The sequence below is a fragment of the Lytechinus pictus genome, chromosome 7 (assembly GCF_037042905.1).
Source record: "Lytechinus pictus isolate F3 Inbred chromosome 7, Lp3.0, whole genome shotgun sequence".
Lineage (NCBI taxonomy): Eukaryota > Metazoa > Echinodermata > Echinoidea > Temnopleuroida > Toxopneustidae > Lytechinus > Lytechinus pictus.
In genome coordinates this window covers 20,547,920-20,569,640 of record NC_087251.1, presented here as the reverse complement: position 1 = coordinate 20,569,640, position 21,721 = coordinate 20,547,920, and the positions used below count along the sequence as shown (strand labels likewise).

General features: G+C 34.6%; 2 protein-coding genes across 2 annotated transcripts in view; one reads left to right on the top strand and one right to left on the bottom strand.

Annotated features, from left to right (window-relative positions):
• The window catches only part of LOC129265413 (tRNA pseudouridine synthase Pus10-like), a 28,846-nt gene extending 21,345 nt beyond the window's left edge, over positions 1 to 7,501 (top strand). The window contains exons 12-18 of the mRNA XM_064102180.1: positions 419 to 475; positions 903 to 979; positions 1,792 to 1,847; positions 2,245 to 2,362; positions 2,821 to 2,963; positions 4,152 to 4,251; positions 4,886 to 7,501. Coding sequence (XP_063958250.1) covers positions 419 to 475; positions 903 to 979; positions 1,792 to 1,847; positions 2,245 to 2,362; positions 2,821 to 2,963; positions 4,152 to 4,251; positions 4,886 to 4,957 — 623 coding nt within the window. The 3' untranslated portion in view covers positions 4,958 to 7,501. The remainder of the gene's footprint in view (positions 1 to 418; positions 476 to 902; positions 980 to 1,791; positions 1,848 to 2,244; positions 2,363 to 2,820; positions 2,964 to 4,151; positions 4,252 to 4,885) is intronic.
• Positions 4,977 to 12,936, bottom strand: LOC129264786 (aquaporin-8-like). The gene is made up of 5 exons (XM_054902730.2): positions 12,459 to 12,936; positions 10,776 to 10,902; positions 9,655 to 9,917; positions 8,571 to 8,705; positions 4,977 to 6,344 (listed from the first exon to the last, which is right to left on the bottom strand). Exons 1-5 carry the CDS (start codon positions 12,713 to 12,715, stop codon positions 6,305 to 6,307), a joined length of 822 nt encoding a protein of 273 aa, XP_054758705.1. The 5' UTR covers positions 12,716 to 12,936; the 3' UTR covers positions 4,977 to 6,304.
• Positions 12,937 to 21,721: the final 8,785 nt, after the last annotated feature.

The following is a 21,721-nucleotide window of genomic DNA, read 5'->3' as shown; positions in this document are numbered from 1 at the left end:
TTTATTCATTCAATTGCCAACATGTATTAACATCCAGGGTCTTAGAGACAACATCTGAGATGTTGTCTAAAAGAATTTCATATTTAAACACATGCCATATAGAATAACTGTTGTATGGTTTACCTTGAAAATAATTAATCATATACATCAAATAGATTGCATATTTAGCATACACAAGGACTGTATTTATATCTGTTCCTTTTTCATGTGTGAAATCAAAACCAACTATTAATAATTTTTCGTTTAATATAATTTTTTCTTTAAACATTGAATTAATCAAATACACAATACGTTTCCAGAAAGGCTTTACGCTTGGGCATTCTGAAATGATATTTATGGAACAGGTAAGAGAATGCTCCCAATCTATTTACAGCTCCTAGTACTTGAGTCCTAATTATGGATTTATTTTATCGTCCAGATTATCGGTTTGCTTCATCTGGTAGAGAGGATGTTGATGTAAGGACATTAGGCAAAGGTGAGTTTGAAAATTATACTTTATGTTAATTACAGATGTAATACATGTAATAGAATGGGTTTCAGTATCTTTAATGCAATCTTATAGTCATTCCCACATTTTCTTTCTTTTAAAAGTGGTGAGTTGGTGAAATGTGTATCTATTTTATTTAATGCTGTGGTTGCCTTTTGCAATTGACAATTAATTCACAATTAATTTCAATATTTACGATTTGTTAAGACTTTGAAATTCTCAAAGCCACAATTAAATTAAACTTAATGAATACTGTGTAGGACAAGAGATGCTGAAATTTTTTTATCTGTATTGTTTGAATAATTAGAAAAATGTGTGATACATATTATAGTGTCAGGGGGCATTTCATTGCACTCGAATTCATTTTAATTCACAAGATGATGCAATTTGTATATATTATTTTCTAATTTTACAGGGAGGCCGTTTGTGGTAGAGGTTGTCAACCCACGTAAGAATATTGTCTGTGTAGAAGAATGCAAAGGTCTCCAGGAGGTGGGTTAATATTATGTATTTCATTTCCATATCTTCAATCTTAGACACACATTTGACCATGTCATTTCTCAGGAATCCCATTCAGCTTGTTTTCTCTTCTGGGTCCCGTAACACAAAGGTTAGTGATTGATCGTATGTTTGATTTTCACAATTGATTGTACATTGTAGTCATTGCAGTCAATCGTAGAAAAAATTTCTACGATCATTGCTAAGCTTTGTGTTACGGCCCCCAGATTTTCCCATTTCAACACAGACTAAACAATGGGGAATTAAGAAGGGAAAATACCCCGAATTAGAGGCACTTTTGCTGTATCCGTTAATTTCAACAATCAAACTCAGCATCTGTTTTATTTAAAGTCTTCTATTTCTCTCTACAATCATTAGGGATGTAGAAAACTTACACCAAAGCCACTTAACATGATGGGCTGCCTCTATATGTTCTTCAAGGAAATACATTTTTGTTAGTCATTTAATGAAACAGATATATTTTCTATCAGAATTTGCCAGTATGTGTGGTCACAGTATCATTTTGAGCAGCCAAGGTATACACAAAGACTAATAGATTTCAGTTTTTAATATGGACGAAAATGTACATGTACCTAAATTCTTCAGATTTTTTGCTCTGTGCACATGCTCTTTGATAGGGTGATTCGCTGCGGAATTTTAGCTTCCCTGACCAACACAATAAGTAGTGTTGATTGATGGATATGACATTTTTATACCAGTCACTCATGAATAATCACTCTTTTTTCAGAGTAGTTTCATTTGAGAAATTATTAATACATTGTTTTGTTCCTCTGTGCTTGCTGTAGGAGATTAATAAAAGGACATCAGATGTTGGGGTGAGGGATCTTCAGATTGTCGGCAAGTAAGTCAAACATTATAGCACTTGCATGATTAATCATATTCATTGATAACTATCACTGCTCTTAACACCATATTTTATCAAACCTTTTGAAGCTAAATACATGTTGATCTTTGGTCAGCACAGACTGATTCATATTCAAGAGCAAACACAATTTCTTCCTAAACCATTATGCAGTCTAAATAGCAAGAGTAAGTGGATATAATCAGCTCCTAGACTTATTACATTTTTGGAAAATGAAATATATGTTGTAATAGTTTGATTACCGATTACATTCCATAAATATGGTGACAGTGCAGTCAGTATTCGTGCAAGGTACCCAAAGACAGGTAAATTATGCCAAGTAGTCGCAATTCATTGTTTCTAATATACCATGTTCTTCTCAATCCTTTACCAACAGAGATGCAACAATGAAATTAAAAGAGGGAGAGACTGAAAAGAAGAAGTCATACATGGCCTTAGTTAGGGTAGCAGCACCAGTAAGCCAAGAAAATCTGGACAAATTAAATACTGATCAGGTAATATACAAATCTAATTCAATTTTTTTAAAGAAGTTTACAGGGAAAGAGTATTGAAATAAAATCACCCTTTTATTTTATTTATGTACAGTATATGAAAACAGGGCTCATTTTGGTGAAGAAGTTCTGGGATATTCAGGGAAGTTCTTCTGGGAAGTATACAGAAATGTTCGAGATGATTTTACACTGAGTTGGCAATTATTCATGTGGACCTGCCCCATGTGCTTGAAATTCATACAAATTTTACAGAATTTCAAATTAGGGTCTCATGTGAATGATGAGTCATATCACTTAGAAATAATTGTTGTTCTACTGTAGAAACTTGTACAGAGGCATAGGAAATCTAGGAATTTAAAAATGTGGGACCCTAGTTTGGAAAGAGTGATTTATGAATGCTCTGAAAAGGGATTACATTTGCGATGTTTTCAGTGGAAGTTTTACTGGATTTTTATTTTCAGGAAATAGTTTTGAAGCAGAAAACACCAATCAGAGTTCTTCATAGGCGCCCCCTTGCCACTAGGGAACGTTCTGTTCATTCCATGACAACAGAGAGAATAGATGACCTCAACTTTAAACTGTTTTTATGTACACAAGCAGGAACGTATCCTTTTGAATGTAGAACCAAGTAATAAGTCTACTTCAGTCTATGTTTGTAGATTTTTTTTCTTGATAAACTTTTATAAGAGGGAAAATTCTGATTGACCTTGATGATGATGGTGATAGACTTTTAAATGTCTATAATTCCACAAAGTTCAGTCTACATTGATCTCATTTGATTCCTTAGACAATGTACTTTGATTAAGAGAGATTTATTTGTTGGTAACATATTGTCACAAGAGACCAAATTTCATAAAAAACATCACCCCAGATAGATTTTTTCTTGATAAACCTTTGTAAGAGGGAAAATGCTGATTGAACTTGATGATAATGATGATAGACTTTTAAATATCTATAATTCCACAAAGTTCAGTCTACATTGATCTCATTTGATTCCTTAGACAATGTATTGTTGTATATAAAAAAAAAGAATTTACACATATTTTTAACCCTCTAAAACAGACTTGAAATGCATTCATGTCAATATGTGTTCTTGTACCCCTTGGAATGGTTCATGAGAAAGGTGACAATATTTAAAATGTTGTTTATTTTCAAGGAATTTATATTTCTTTGAGCCATTCCTGGTGTGGGAAAGCAAGAACTAAAGAAGTGATTTACCTAGTCTCAGCAGAGACAAACTTTGATCTTCAAAGAATTTCTTCCACTTTAACCTATTATGGTTATTTTTATGTATTTTTAGACTTGAAGTAGCAGTACATAAAAGAGTCGATTAAAAAAAAAGAATCTTCATGTGTTCATTTCTTGTTTTAATTTATAGCTTTAAAAACTGTTTTCAAAAAGGAAGTTTATTAAGATGCTGATGTTGAAAGAAATAATGTACAAGAAAGTTTGCCTTCAAGAAGAATTAGTCAAAAGAACAAAGATGTTGGAGCATACACATATCAGCAAATATATAAGATCCTGAAATCTGTTGCAAATCGGACTGTATCTTTTTAGCTGTAATGTGTTAAAATGTCAAAATATTACTTTTATTCAAAATGCAGATTGTTGTATAAATGTCAATTTATGACTTGTATTTCAGTGTCAAAGCATCATTCTGTTGGGGGCAATTCATCTTTCGTAAAAATGATTTTGTTGTGATTAACCAATAATTCATTTGTATTTTACCAACTTCATACCACTGATATTCAAAGTAACCTTACATTGTATTATCCTTAATGAGGATCATTAGATACATCAAGGAGTTTGTACATGGTGACCTTGGCAGAACTCAGCCTAATGTAGGAACGATTCTCAATACAGATGCTGATATCACAGAGCTGGATGTCACAGTAAGTTCATTTACCTCTACATAGAGATTCTATATTGCATTTTTTATTTACGATATGATGTAGATAAAATATTAGGTAGTACTTCCCCTCCCTTGCAGGTTTTTTGAGAAATGGCGCAAATCTGTTTATTGATCAGTAATTAAATATGTCATCATTTATCACCATTTATCTTATCTGTCTCTAGAACTGTCAAACATTTCAGATTATTTAATAGGCCTGGGGCATTCAAATATTCATCACCATCCAGAAATAGAGTATCATTATTCCATTTTAAGTTGGTAAATATTGTATTTTATGTATGCTTTGAGGTACAAATTGACACTTCAAGATCAAAAGATGGGGGTGGGGGAGAAATTTGCAGCAAATTTGAAGCAAATTTCATGTTTTCAAGTAGATTCAAGACCAAATAAAACTGTCTAGAGTTATGTTGTTTTTAATTTCCTCAAAATATCTCTTCGATATTATTCATACCTCAGCAATGTAAATAGATAATTATAGTTTGTAGGTTAAGCAGATGAAATCAATGCAGTTTGTTGGTCATTGTTATATGATTATTTTGTGTATCCCAAAATATTGGTTTCATGGCTAATGATATCATTTTCCTCTAATCTCATTCTGTATTTTTTACCCCCAGGCTGTGCATGTAGATTGGCCACCTGAATTAGATGACTCATCAAAGAGGACACATACAGACATCAACAATTGAGGTCAGACACAGAAGATGCTACTATGTACATGTACAAGCTTTAATGTAGAAAATGATACAGTATCAGGTTTACAACTATGTTACAGAAATATACTGAGATTCAAACAATTTGAGTTAAAGTACTTTTTTTTTCAATTCTGTTGTATTTCATTTTGATTAATACTTTGCAAAATTTTCCTAAGATTTGATAAGCAGATAGCAGATATTTAAAAAGAAATTAGTAATTAGAACAAATAAAATAATTTTTCTTTATTTTTTTTTATCTGAATGATTGCTTTACATTATATAATTTAGCAATCTCGGTTTGGCTAAGTTCTCCAATGCTTTGCTCATACAGTACTGAGTTTTGACTAGCAATTAATTTACACTGTATTAGATTTTCTTACAAAAGGCAAGGCAAGCTAGAATAATAAAGGAAATGAACAAACTAATATCAAAAGCATAGATTGGATCAAGCTATTCACAAACCTTGCTTATTCTTTACATAATATATTACATTACATACTTTGCCTATAGGTATTAATTAGAGTTTAGAATGTATTGATGTCCAAGACACTTTAAAACTATGTGATTTGAATTCTTATATTCCATGTTATAACAATTTCTACGTAATACAAAGAAGCTGAAGTAAGCTTGGAGCACTCATGAATTTATGAATGGAAACTTTAAGAAAAAACAAACAGTTTATACATCAATTTGGGCTCATTGTACAATACCTTATCATATAAATAATATTACATTTCTAATGTTGCTAACCTTATTTTCCAGTATTTGGATTTATCTTGTTTAATATATTTTAGTTCTCATTTATTGTATGCTCCAATAATTTTTACCAACACCACCAAGTGTCACATTCAAACACTTACTTTTAAATATGCATCCATGTTTTATTCAAGTATATCTCACGACTTTGAATTGTCATCATTAATATGTGATGCAAAAGCTATTGGTATAAGTTTTCTTTTTAATGTAGTCCATTTTACTTTATTTCCCTAGAGATATCTTGCTTACAAATGTGATCTCTATGGCCCATATTCCAAGGTCCAGTTTATCTTAGGCCATGGTCTAATTCTTCAAAAATTATGGGAAGCCAAACATGTCAATAATGTTGTTTACTTTGTTTGTTTGTCATGTTGTCTGTCTTATGCCTCAATGGTGAAGAAAACTTTATTTGTTATTATACACAGACAGTTATGAATGGATCGAGCAGTAAATGTGCTGATAAAGTGAACCTCTAATGCTAGAGATTAATGGTGCAATTGGCTATCCATAGTTAAACCACAACTTTAGGCCAGAGTTTGAATTAGACTTGAGTTCAGAATATGGGCCAGTGTGTCTTTGGGCAACCTAGCACAGCAAACGATGATCTTCATCTCCAAGCAAGATCCTACAAGATGATACAAGAAAAAGAAATCAAAAGAAATTGTCAAAAGATATTGGGAAACAAATCTGGAGATAAAAGGGTACTCAAGTTGTGAGAAAGGTGAAAATAGTCATTAACAAGTTTTAAGTTTCTTTTCATCATATTTAGAAAAATATAAAAAAATATTGTCAATTTCAAAGGACTGATGATTTGACAATAAAAATATGAAGAAAAAAAAACAGCTGAAATATTAGAGTTGAATACATTGTAGGTATTTTTGTGTGCAGCAAGACGAGTCATTTTTTTGGGGGGGATGGGGATAATTCCAAGATACATGTAGCACACCATATGTGCGCTTCTTCATAGGTACTTTAAATAAACCAACAAAGCAGCCCCTTGATGCCAAATAGTGCATATTTGATTAGCATTTAGCTGTAATATGACAAGCCAATAACCCATCTTTAAAAAAAAAATGTTTGAGCCAAGGCTAACAAACCAGGTGTGCAAGTTAAAGAGAGTTGGTTTGATACTTCTATTACCTTTTACAGCACTGTTAAAAACATTACAATATCAAATTTGGTACAATATATATGAGATTTTATAATTTTGTACCAAACGTCAATTTATTCTATTCTCAATTTGAGTGTATATCAATATTGTCTAGCGGTACTGCCAAGGTTGCTATTCTATAATTTATGTGAGTTCTTCACAGGGGCCTTTAGATTCTAGAAAATGAAGGGTAGGCCTACATGGTAAACAACGTTTTGATGTTGCTTTTAAAAATTTCATCTCATTGAAAATAACGAGTGGAGTGAGGCTGAAGGAGGAAAAAATCAGTAAGTTTTGTTTTAATACTGACTGTTGGTTAGATGATGATTATGCAAATTAATTACATGATTTTATTTCTTAGTAATTATTTGCCCCCAATAATGGTAAAGAAAAAATGGCTATCAGAAATGGGACAGTACTCAATATGTTCAGGCAAAGACTCTTTTCACAGCCTTGGTATTAAATCTTATGTAATAAAAATCAGACAAAATGTTTATTTGAATGTCTCATGCACTACACAGTGTATGCTAACAGTGTTTAGATATCAAATATGTTTGATATCAATCGTAGATATCAAGTTTCATGCAAAATTAATAAAGACTATTATTTTTCAATTTTGTATATAAAAACTTCAGTTTTATCTCATTTTTGTGTGCTTTTCAGAGGGCCAACAAAAGTATCATCTAATCTTGTATATGCTCAACTTTTCAAGAAATTTTAAGCCTCTTATAACCACTTCATGAGACATTGGCAGAAAAATAGATACTATTTTTTTTCAAAAATAAGTTCCATAAAAAGATATGAAGTTTGAAGCATCAATACTCTGTGTACTCGTCAAATTCCTCATATTAACCAAATTTACAATATTGCTAAAAAATGACTAGTTTTGCAGAGAAATCACTCTGTTATTACCGAGGAATTTTGAAGTTTTTGTGTTCAAAACATGATGAGAACGCTCTTCTAAATGTTATTATTATGATGCAACATTTCCATTTGAATATTGCCTCAAATTTTACATCAAGAATTTTCAAAATTCAATACTTTGCCATTTATCAAATGTTTTTTTTAATAACTTGCACCTCTCTTCTCTTTCAATTGAAGATTATTTTTGATAACATTCAATTGTTTATTTACCAGCTGACTTTGAGAATCTCTTAAGTTTCTTAATGGAAAATGAAACCGTGGGTAAATATCAATTTTAATGAAAAGAGAAAATAGAGAGTTCCAAGCAATTAAAAAAAGTTCCATCAAAATCAGTTTTACAAAATGAGGAAGTTATGAAAGTTTAAAAAATCCCAATTTACAACTCTCATGTCATAGAGGTGATGCTTGTCTTTTAATGAACTCAAGAGAAGTGTCAAATATATCTTCCCATTGTGTATCTTGGGCTAATGAGACAAGCTGTACCTTGAGAGAAAGTGGGTTAAATTTTGTGCAAAAAGTGTATGGAGAGTTTTATTTTTCTACCTGTCAGTTTGAAGAAACATTTTCATTGTCAGAATCACCATTATAACTAAATTGAAATTTCAGAATTTTCTAACTTTCTCATTACATTGTGATTGTGGTGAAACTTTCATAATTCTTTCATTTCATGACCAATTTCTCTATTCATTAAAATCAATATTTCTCCAGGGTTTCCTTCTCCTTCAATCACGCTTTGAACAGGCCCTCCCGAATTGGGGAAGCAATGGGTTAAATTACCTGAAGAAAAGTGAAGCTATTGCTGCTCCAGCCATGGGTCCAACCCAGTAGATGTAATGGGCATCCCATGTGTCGGAAACAATGGCGCTACCAAAACTCACAGCAGGGTTGAAGCCGCCTCCTGCTGTGTAGAATCTGAATGAAACAAAAATGGCGTGGGATTATGAAATGACGTTGATACTGAAATTATTTTAAAGCCATTGGTAAATGATGATAATTATACTTGATTCTTTCTTTAAAAGCATGTTACATCGGGTCTTTCCACCAAGCCGAGCGTCCACAAGGCCTGTTTTTCTCACAAGTGAAACCCCCATTCCACAGAGAGCAAGACCTCTGAAAGACTGCTGTAAGACCATGAATCTTGCTTGATCTTTCAAGGTTCTTTCAACGAACTTTCAATGATCTCCGAGGTCTTTCACGATTCCTGATGGATCTTTTAATGGTCTTCGTGGTCCTCTTGTGTCCCAAAACTTTTTGAAACGGTTCAAAACAGTCTTTCAACGGTCTTACAGGAAAATTGTCTTTTGATGGTCTTTCAGCAGTCTGTCAGTGGTCTTTCAATGAACTTTCAAAGATCTGATTAGTCTTTCCATGATCTTTCGGCAGTCTCAAGATTTCACTGTAGGACTCATGAGAGATCATCGAAAGATCATTGAAAGACCAGGCAAAGTCCATGGAAAGAATTTTGGAAGATCACTTGTTGCATAAAAGATCTCTGAAAGACCATTGAAAGATCTTTATAGGACTAATCTCAGACCAGTAAGACAAGAAATATCCATCAGACTTTCAGAGTTCTTTGAGGGGTCTTTCCTTTCTTAACCATTCCACAGAGATGACAAATTTCAGTGATCTTGGAGACTGCTGTAAGATCTTGCCAAATTTTGGTCCTGTATATAATATCCTGTATGGCTTCAAAGTGTCCCGTTTTTCGACTGTCAAAATTTGTTCACCCTGATATAGTCAAAATACACTCCTTTGACAATATGAGTAATGTAGATCGAGAAAAATAATATAAATTAACTTTATACATATGGATTGCTGTACACTTTGATTGATATAAAAGGAAATGACAGAGAATGCTTACGAGGCAATTGTCACTGAAGCAATGGCTATGCCATACACCATCGGGTCCTTCTTCTTGCCTGCCCGGCGCTCATCGACGTTGGCTTGGAGATATGCCATGACAACCATCGTAGCAAGGAGGGTCTCGGTGATCATGGCAAGGTATGGGGAGGTATCCCAGTTATTGACCTTCATCCAGTCGTTGAAGCCATTGACGAGATGGTTGCCACGGAACACAGAGGCTCCGCCCTTGATCTCCTCGTAAGTTGATTCATAGAGAGCGGCCTGGAAGAACAGTAAGACAATTTAGAGTCAGTGGCAAGGACAGTATTCATCTACCTTTCTCCATTTTGCTTTGTCTTGTCCCCATTTTATATAAATATTTTTCCTATTAATTTATAGAATCATTTCATTTACTTATTGTTTAAATCTATGATTTGTTTATAATACTTCATGCAGTTGTAGACCCAAGATTTAAAAAAGAGGGGCATAAAAGAGCCAATTTGAAAATAGAGGAGCGGAAATTACCTTTTTTCTTTTATTTAACTATATGTTTATTAATATGTACATGAATATTCCATGGGTGATTCTCAAAATATCAGGCTTATCACTGAAGGGGAAGGAGGAAGAATGAGAAAAAAGCAGGAAGAGGAGGCAAATGGCAAAAATGAAGAAAAAGAAAAGAAGAGAAAGAATTATAAAAATGATGAGATGGTAGAGGAGGAGAGGAAGAGAACAGGAGAAGAAGCTTGAAAGGAGGAGAAACGGGTGGAAAAAGGCACAGAAGAAGGAAGAAGAGGAGAGCGGAGGTAGATAAGGGTGAAAAGAAGGAGGAAGAGAAAGACAAGAAGATAAAAGAAAAAGAGAGGAAGACTATTGGAGGTAGAAGACAACGAGTATAATGAAGAGGGTGAAATGAGGGGAAGAAGAGGAAGAATATAGCCGCCGAAATATCAGTAGCACTCGAAGTATGAACCTATACGTGATGCAATCGTTATCATCATCTTCATATAACTGTCAGTTTTGGAAAAATCATAAATCGAATATGACAGAGGTTAATGGGGCCAAAAGTAGTTGGTGTCATCGGAACAATGACTAACAGAGCTCTTGAACATCAATATTATTAAAGGCTTCAATTCTTACCTTTACGAATGCTGCACCAAGAACGGCACCTACCAGCTGAAGAGGAAGATAGCATAAGAGATTGACGATGTGAAGCCCACCAGACACGAAGGCTGCCAAACTGATCGCAGGATTGAAGTGACCACCACTGTATTTTGGACAAGTGAAATAGAGAACTATCGCTGATTATGGCTTCTGATTTATTTGTTTATTTATTATTTATTTATTCACGTTTTCTTTAAAAGACAGGGTTGTCTCGTTCAAGCCAATTGGCCAGCTTTTCAAGGGAGCCCTGTCAAATGTAAATACATATAAACATAACCTATATATACATAAATGAACGCTATATAAATTTAACTTGCGTTGTATTAAGTTCGATCCGCACCGCTGCAATGTATTTGTATATGTTTTTATTTATTTATTTAAAACGGTTTATTGCAACAAGGGTATATATACGACTGAAAAGCCGAATTGCATAACCCTTTACAAAAATTTACATAAGAATACATTTAATATCAAATTAAAAAGCTCAATTTACACGAATTCTACATCATAAGAAACAGCAAAACACATACATATTTATCATGTTAGGGACGCATGTATTAAATTATGACATGCATCCCCATCATGATGAACCAATTAATAAATGCGGCCAAGTAACAAAAAAAAAACAATGCGTTTTGACTAACCAATGCAGAAAGTAGCACGGAAGGGAGGGAAAAGGAAATCTAAGAATATGAGAAAGAGAAAAAAAATAGAGGAAGGGCGGGAAGATCGAGGGCGATAGACAGAGATAGTGTGTGTGTGTGAGTGTGAGTGTAACAATGAAAATTTCGTTATAGTCAACAGATCTAGTCAGTCAGAATGACATTTCGGCATACTTGTGGCGGGATATTGCTGACAAGACCCGAATATTTTCCATAAATTTATCTTATGTATAGGATATATTTATAATATGATTCATTGAGTGGCTATATATATATATATATATATATATATTTGTGTGAGTGTGTGTGTGTGTGTGAATATATATAAACATGTTCAACAGCTTTAGCAACTTTTGTATTTAAACATGTTATGAAAGAAATGAATGAAGAGAAAAATGGTGGACGTAGCTTAAATTTACGGTTCCCCAGAGCTACCTGCCCTTTGGAAAATTTAGTGATGCCGAAAATGTCTCTGCCGGGAATCGAACCCGGGCCCCCAGCTGTGAACGCAAATACAAGAGTTATATGATAAAGGTTGCATTCAATGTAATTGAATAATTTGATGATCTTCATAATCTGGGATCTGATCCTTTCTTCAGGTTCAAAATGCAATATAATTATGACAATAATATACAGAGGCAATGATGGTTAGACTGATTCTTGAAATAACATTGCAGGATGTAATGATATGACCTTTGCTAATTTAAATGGCGCAAGACAGTTAACGGTCCGAACTGACATTGTAACTATTGCATGTAGGCATGTACCTTTTAACAAAGTTCCAATTGATAAAAATACATAGTTAATCGAACCATATTAATGATTAAATCAGTTGTTTAGACATCCGACAATAGATTCCGGAAACATCGTCAAAATTGCAAAAGAAGGGTATATGCGTATTTACGTCAGAAATAATGATAATTGCGTCGGTAACTACTATGCAATTTATTTCGATGTTATCAATATTTTATCACATTCACATGTATTTTTATATCACCTGATATTGACGAAACTGATGCAAAGTGCTGCTATTCCGAGACCACTTGCAATAGCATATTCCAGTACATCTTGTGCTGTAACGGCCAGGCATACCATGAAGGCGTAAAAAAAGGTTCCTGCAAACTCCGCAAATGCTGGCTGTACTATGCTTTCCCACAAATTTTCTTCCTCTGCTTCTTTCTTGTAATCTCTTTCTTTTCTTCTCTCGACTGGATCTATCTGATCCTTCGGAGGCTTTCTTACACTTCCAGACATATTGAATAAGAGATGGAAAGATTTTTAACCAAAATTCTTCAATCCGAATGAATTCCTTGAAGTAAAATGGAAGCCAACTTATCTCTTATTTTGGCGGCTCAAAGTTCACGCTTAGGCGCTTATTAGCATTTGCTGAAATTCAGAGCATCAAAATGCTATGTGATATAAAAATCATGATTACTTATTAACGTTTGTAATAGACTTTATACCATCCGTTTGTTAGGTCTTCATTCATGACTGCTATAATACAGTTTGGAGAGCTTTTAGGAGATAAGCCTCGGGGCAAGCCCAGATTGTAAACATTTGGAATATTGGAGTTAATATTAACCAGTAAATCAATATAACTGTATAACTCGGTGTCTCTCGGTGGTATTCATCTGCATAATCAAACAAGATGACTAACAACAACGATATTCATTCAATAAATGTGTTGTTTGATGGATCATGTTTCTCCCATTCTCAAGTAAAATAAATGGCAATCGATCTCACATAAATGAGAGGTTTTTTTCGAATTTATCTGGAAAAAAGATTTTGCATATATTCATGTTTTGAATCTTGCACCGTGTTTTGTAACCTTGAGAATCACCTATATAAAAAATGATGATTTTAATTTGAGATGACGGTGGGTTTAGAATTTGCAGAAATGTGCGTGTTTGGTGATGACAAACTCAACATGCTCAAAGATCAATAAAACGCTCCCCAAGCTTGCTACATATAGGAGGCGCTTCCCATTGAGTGCTTATGCAAAGAATTTCCATAAAATTTTGAAAGAAAGACGACGTGTGAACACGCCGGCATATGTTTATTTTTGTTTATCTAAAATGTTCTATTACGGGGGAAAATAATTATTTCAAAATATAAAAGAGATTTTAAAAGAAGAAGAATTGGAGGAGGAAAAAAAGAAGGAATTAAATTACGCTCCGTTCTTATAGTAGGATAAGTCCTAAATGATAATGATAATAAAGTTAAAAACAAATTTATAGAGAGTTAAAATTCACTGCAAAGGACTGGAATTATCCATTTTGCTCATTACGCGCAGAGCAAACGATCGAGCGCTTTAGAATGCATCGTATGTTTTTCACGTCTGATTAATTAAATTCTATATTACGCTTTTATTGACTCAAGCATGGGCGTACCGTGGGTCACGGCATGGTGGGGGGGGGGGCACCAGCAAAAATGTTGAGTCACTCAGTTGGCTCGCGAAACGCGCTCAATCGTCAGCTGTACCGACATATAGAGACATTTTAAGGACTGTGCCATTGAACGGATATGTATCTCACTAATAAAAAAATACGAGCGCGAAGCGCGAGCTGATTTTTTTTTAAAATTGAGACCTTAGAAATTGACATTATATATAAGCATTTGTCATCATGATACGTACCCGTCTCACTAAACAAACAATGCGAGCGCGAGGCGCGAGCTGAAAATTTTGTATATATCGACCAAGGACATTTTAAGGATTATTTTATTTAGGAATTCATGGAGAGCATATCCATCTCACCATAGTATTCTAAATACGAGCGCCAAGCAATTGCTGATTTGGTTAGAATTACACCTAAACACATGAAGCACTTTTTGTAGTCATTGTGATCATGAATTTGATACATATCTAACTAATCAAATATTGAGAGCGCGAAGCGCGAGCTGAAAATATGACATTTAGACAAGAAAAGGGAAGGACTGTTTGTAGGAATTTTCATGAAGAGCAGACATATCTCACCAATCTACTAATGCGAACGTAAGCACGGATTGGAAATGTTTTATATTCAGACCTTAAAGGGGGCAATCACTTTAGTCATGAATATATGTCACTACATAAAACAAAAATAACTCGAAGTGCGAGGAAATATATTTGGTGAATATTGACTTGAAAGCGGGATGTTACAACATGATTATCTCTTTAACGGACAATGCGAGCACCAGGAATGATATGCCCTATGTTTCATAAAGTTATTAAAACATTTATTATGTATAATATAATACAATTTCTTCTTCCTCCACTACGTTTCTCTTTCTTTCTCCCCCTTTTTCTCCTTTTTTGCCAACCGATGGGGGGGGGGGGGCACGTGCCCCCATAGTTACGCCACTGGACTCAAGATATCAGAAATTTTGTCATGCAATATCCTCAGGAGCATGACTGTCTGATAAGTGATTTCGGTATACATAAAAGTTTACTCTCTTTCCTTTTGGCATTTCAGTACATTTCCCCCACTGTCAATATCACGCTCTTGTTGAATTCACGTTTCTGCAACCACTACTTGTATCCTAAATATCAGGAACTTGTATATTCCATAATCAATTCAGAAACATTTACTTATATTTGCGCTTGGGAACGAAGCGACTGAGTGCTCGATCATCACGTAAATATAACATAAGGAATTATTAATTAGTCAATACACATATTATTCGTCAATTGATACACATAACCATGTAAGGTAATGCTAAAATCAACAATAAAACAGTATAAGCATGGGTCTCGATCGATATTCATGGTCGGGGGATGACTGATACAATATTGTTCTCTTTGAAGGAATGCGTTCTTTTAGTTTAAAAGGGGATTCCAGTGGCTTTACGAGTCTAAAATTTCTAGGGGGGCAGACTTGGCATAAAGCGCCAAATTTACTTGTTTTAACAAGCTGCGAGCGAGCAAAGTGATGAAGCAAAAAATTTGACCTTTTAATACAATATCTTATTTTATGATAAATTTTGACATGATATTTCAAAATATAATTTATCTTCATATTTCACCCTTTTTCTTTTCCTTTTTTGTTTTGGTTTCCTTCTTTCTAGGTCGTGAAACTTTTAGAGTGGTCCTTGGCCGCCAAAACCCACGTCTGTACGCAATTGGGAGGGGGGGGGGGTAATCCTTTGTCTGGGCTTTAGACCGAAGTTTTAAGAAAAATGATAGAGCCTTATTTCTCCACCAAGCTATATAGGTACTTCGAAGGACTGCAATTTTTGGGAAAAAATGACTTAAAAATTAGTCATTTTGAGGATTCTTATTGGTTTTCATGGTTATTTTTACTTTTATACACTCTTTAAAAATTCAATTATCATTAAATTTTTTATGCTCTCCTCTATTTCATGAACCTGAATAAAGAATACTAATAATTAGTTTCTACTCGGGTTGCTGATGTAAATTTGACAAGCAAGAAAAGAGGGGGTTTTACTACAAAATATATAGGTCATTTTAGTTACATTTCTCCCTCTTTTTTTAAACACCTACCATAATTCCAGGGGGTGCTGCCTACATGGAGAATAATACACGCAGCACCTCCAAAGGAAATCTGGGGGTGCTTCAGCACCCCCACTTCTCAGGGTTATGAGATAGGCCTAATATTACTGGGGCATGGGGCATATTCGAAAGACTCGAGGCTACCATCTATACACTAAATTTATAGTGTCCCATTACAGGCGAGACAAAAATATTACCTTCATTGTTTAGTTAAAGGACAAGTCCACCCCCAACAAAACGTTGATTTAAAAAAAAAGGAGAAAATCCAACAAGCAAAACGCTGATAATTTCATCAAAATCTGATGTAAAATAAGAAAGTTATGACATTTTAAAGTTTCGCTTAATTTCACAAAACAGTAATATGCACATCCTGGTCGGTATGCAAATTGGCAGATTGATGACGTCACCCACTCACTATTTTCTTTTGTATTTTATCATATGAAATATGAAATATTCTAATTTTCTCCTCCTTGTCAAGTGAAAAGAAGTTTTATTTCTCCCTGAAAATGTGGAATTACCATCATTTTAACAGTTTATGGTTAAGTTAAGTTGGTCCTTATTGTCAAATCTGTAAAAATGGAAACATTGTATTATTCCAACGATAAAAAAAAACAAAAGAAATAGTGAGTGATGGACATCATCGTCTCTCTCATTTGCATATCGCTGAGTTGTGCATTTAACTGTATTGTGAAAAATAAGCGAAACTTAAAAATATCATAACATTCTTATTTTACATCCGATTTCGATGAAATTTGCAGCGTTATGTTTGTTTATTTTTTCTCTATCGATTCAAATCAGCAATTTTCTGGGGTGGACTTGACCTTTAAGTCTTTGAACGATTGATTAGGCTCCAGGGGCACATGGGGAGAGGGGCAAAAACTCGTATTGCCCCCACCCTCTCCCCAAAAAGAAGAAATACTAGGACGGATATATATCCTCCAAATGGAGAGGTGGGCAAGTGCCCTTTCTACCACCCCCAAACCAATCCAATATTCGTTTGAAAATCTATAACTCAAACTCATCATTGCCATTCCAAAAATGTAATACCCTTTACAGTTTTATAAATTGATTTTCAATTAAATTAAAGAGGAAAAACTAGGCACCCTTAATTTTTGTAGAGCGGCAATCCGAACTGGCAGGGCCGTGATAGCCATATAGACTGACTGTACCAGAATTTCAAGATTTAGAGGATCCCAAAATAAAGAGCTATATTGAAGATGCTAGGGCTTATATATATAGTTATCCATCTTTTCGTAATCATATCGAATCAATGTTTATACTTACAATTCACGATCAAACTTTAACTAGATTGGAAAAAGCATTATACGGAACGTATTTTTAAGGGAATAAAATATGAGCGGTTGAAAAAGTAGTTGATATAAATTTGTTATTTGGATCTCAAATTGAGAGATGATCGAACTTAAGCGAGCATTTTCTAGTGCCCTCAGTCGTTTTTAAGTGCAGTTTAAAAAGAATAAGCTAGGGTCGCATAAAGAAGACACAAACGGTGTGTTAGCATGGGCGGAAATCCCAGGGGGGACGAGTCCCCCCTACTAAAAATAGTATAGGGGGGGGGGGACACAATATCAAATGTCCCCCTACTATTTGTGGTCTTTTATGATGGTAAGAAATACATCATTCAAAATCGAAATAAAACATGTATTTTAGGACGAGATGACCTTACTTTTGGGATGATAACCTTTTTTTTCTTCTTTTTTTTTTGCTTGTCAAATTTATTTTCGTCGAAATGACATTAAATTTGGGGTGATAACTTTTTTTTGCTTGTCAAATTTTCCAGCCCCTTGTCCCCCCTACCTTTTGGGAGAGATTTCCGCCCCTGTGTGTTAGGCTTCTGTTCAGATGGAGTTAATCCCACAGTTAATTTAAAAGAACATGGGAATCTTTCCTCAAAGAAGAATTAGCTTTTGAAATAGGCCTACTTAAATGAAATTATCAATAAAATGGTGTTGTCTTGTCGTGAGTAAAGTCTTACAAGTATAACTTCTTTCTATTTTGACCCCGGATTTTTTTTTTCATCGGAAAACAAAAACCGGTACCGTACGCTGCCCAATTCTCGCTCACCCTCACAAGCGCGATGCGCACGCTGCTTATTATGATTATCATTTTAAATTCGTCCCAAATTCCTTATTGTTTAGTATACTCGCATAATTAAGCACCCAAGAGGAGACCATTACATGAAAAAACAAAGTGTGGAAAAATAAAATCAATCCCTTAATAAATCATCGTGAAATACTGCTTTAAATGTAAAGTAACCCGATAACTGTTTGAACTTCGATCAACTGTACCGCAACTGCACCAAATTACGTTTTTTTTCAATCACTTTAAAAACTCCTAAAAACAGTGAAAAATGTTATATTCTTATATGATGAATGAAAATGTGAGAGTCGTAGGTGCGGGAGGTCCTGATATGTCGTCATGACAATTTTTTCTAGAATGAATATTTGTTGTGTGAATGAATTAGCGAGGGCATACCTTGAGATAGCAGCCTGCCCTAACTCCGCTCACCCTGATTGTGTATGATAATCATTGTAAGAGTATAGGGCCTAAACGGAATTGTCATAATTTTTCAAGTAGACTTTTCTTTAGAATCTGATTTTTTGTGTCATTTCCTCTATTTTGATGGTGCTGAACATGAATCCGCTTGTTGCCAGTTTCATAAATGCCTCCTTCCGCCGTTGCCATGGCAACTGATTAATATGTTTTTTAAAAAAGTTGATCCTATATATATGGCACATTACCCTGTCAATTTAAATGGTCCAATCTATCATTCTTAAGCCTTCCAAATTCAATTTCTAGATATAGGCCTATCAAGTCATCAAAGTATTTGCAAAAGATACATTGCCATGGTAACGGCTTATCTTTCCCGCAGAAAAATACAATTGTCTTGATTGCCTGCAGAGACATGCAGGGCGCCGCTTTTTCCGACGGCGCCGCGCGGCGCGGGCGGCGTCGTAAACATTGAAATCTTAAAACAGGATAAGTTTGTGAAATGTAATCATAAGTTTGAAATAGGCCTACAGGTTTTTATAGCTATCATGAAACTTCGAAATAAGGGAGTCAGTGAAAATCCTATAGTGAGTTTCAGGTCATGCCACGGTCAAAGGTAATTTAAAGTCAATGACGGAACTTTGGCCAATGACGTTGGGGGCATTTATTGAATTGCCATCATAAATCAACATTATGGTGGGAAAAGATGAATGGTGGAAAATGACAATGAAAATGCCAAAATCTATATAGGTTTGACCAATTCGTTTGAATTAAATATCGAAAACAACAGAGTGTTCTGCATGGATATAAGTTCATTTGAATGCATGATAATGGTATGTTGCCATGGTAACGCCTGATTACTCTACTAATTCAACTCGTGAATTTAATATGAGATGAAAATTAAGTGTAAACAATGTAGGAATGTCTGAATTTATTTCAGGTCATAATTCATAATTTTTTGCTTGTCAAATTTTCCAGCCCCTTGCCCCCCCCCCTACTTTTTGGGAGAGATTTCCGCCCCTGATTCAGAGAAAAAACGAAACATTTTAAGCACTTTTGTAATGATGTTTCAGGGGCGGATCCAGCTTTTTATAAAGGGGGGGGTTGGGGTGGTATGCGAGGGAGCGTAGCGACCGAGTCCAAGCGAGCGGAGCGAGCGAGGGGGGAGGGTGTGGGAGGGGGGTGTCCCCCCTCCCACAGTAGGGAAAATTTTTGAAAATCTGTGTGTGAAAATGGCGTTTTCTTGCATCTAAAACACCACTCTTTTAAAATAAAATTACAAGTTTTAAAAAAAAGATAAGATTTAAAAAAATGGTCCCCGGATTTTTTTTTTTTTGGGGGGGGTTGCAACCCCCCCAACCCCCCCTCTAGATCCGCTTCTGTGTTTTATGTTACAAACCGAGAATGACTTGAAAACAAGACATGAATAATGAAACAAACGGGCAATGCGGGTGCGAAGCGCAGGCTGAATAGTTATTTTGTTCTAAATGAAGGGGACAGGTATTTGTCGGTCCCCCAACTCTCATTTTCGTCTTGTCTTCTTCCTTTTATTTTCCTTCCTCTTAATCTTTTTTTTTTCATTTCATTATTTTCCTATTCCGGCCTTGATTGATACCTCTTCCGTTGTCTTTTTTGCGACGCGGCCATTTTTTCTTCTTTATACTCTTTTACATTTTCCTCTCTCACTTCTCCTATGATTTATTCTCTATCTCCCCCCCTCTCTCTCCCTTTAGCTGAGGGTGACGGCAAATAAAAGCCCCTCGGTCGTCAACGATTTATCATGGAGCAGGCAGATAAGCTGACGTTTACAGAAATGTTGAAAGATGATCAAAAGAGTTTGTAACTGTTCACCAGAAATATTTCGAGATTTAATTGTAATCATTGTCCCGGCCCAAAGTGTTTGGGAAAAAGTTTTACAAAAATTATCTTGCTCTATAACGAATCGTAGGGTCATCAATGCTAAAAAATGAGACTTCGATGTTTATCACTAAATACCGACGTACAAACAACTTAGAGATATAGGGATAGTTTTTTTTTTGTTCTGGGGTGAAGCCCCTCCCCCGGTTCCGCGGCCCCTGGCAGGCTGGCATGTCTTCTAGGCTATTATCGATCGTAATACTGGTTTTTTATGTGGCGTATTCATATTTTGATGATTACCAATATGATTTACTCAGAGTATGACATTTAGGGATAATTTAATTGGAATGATGGAAATAGATGTGTAATTAGGCCTATATGTGATAACTTATGAGCCTAATGATACATATATTTTATGGTAGGCCCATATGCATTATCTGCATGCCTATCTGATTCATATCTATAAATCTAAATAAAATAAAGAATTTAAATGAATAAATAAGAAAAAATCTCCCACTAATGGGCCTATATAGACTTTTTGAACTCGGTCAGTAGTTTCCTGATTGATTTGAATAGATGAAACTTTGTCATGTTTCTGGAGATTTCCTTTTTTTAATTGTGTTTTGTTTGAAAACGGAACAGGATTTAAATTGACCAATTTATTTTGAACAAATAGAATTTTCTTGAGTGCCTTTTTCCCTCTCCTATTATTGACGGAAGTTCGAATATGAACTTAAACCAGCGAGGTGATTAAATATTTATTGTTGTTTTTCAAGATGAGCTTTTTTAAAATGAAAGTCAATATAAGGGAATCCCCCCAAAAATATTATCGGAGTTCAGGGTTCAAGGTTTATGCACATCAACATTTCACATTTTCAAAAAATCAACAATTCAATACAAACAATAAAATCATACAATAGGCCTACAAGTTTTCATAGATAAGCATAAATAAACATCGTAAAAATATGAAATGTATATAACAATAGAAAAAAGTACTAGAATGTATTCTTGTAATTGGTTCTAAAATTATGACAAAGAAAGAAAATGAGAGATGTGGATATGAGGGAGCTAAAAGTAAAAGCAAAGCTTGTTGGTTGAAGGCTCCAAAGAATTATGCAGTGAGAGTCCCATAAAATATCAATACGACAAGAAAAAGTAAAGAGTAAACAAAAAAGTGGGATACACGAATACATATACTTGATAAATAATGAGTCAAGATAGTGTAAAAGCAACAAATTTGATTTAGAACCTGAAGGAGGATGCAAATAATTATTTCTAATAAAAAAAAATAATAATGGAAATCAATGGCCAATGGCATCTGGGGGCGATGAGCGGAAGGGACGACAAAGGGGGGGGGGGGCACTCAAGTTGGATGAGTGGCGAAAATTATTACTTTGAATGGCGAA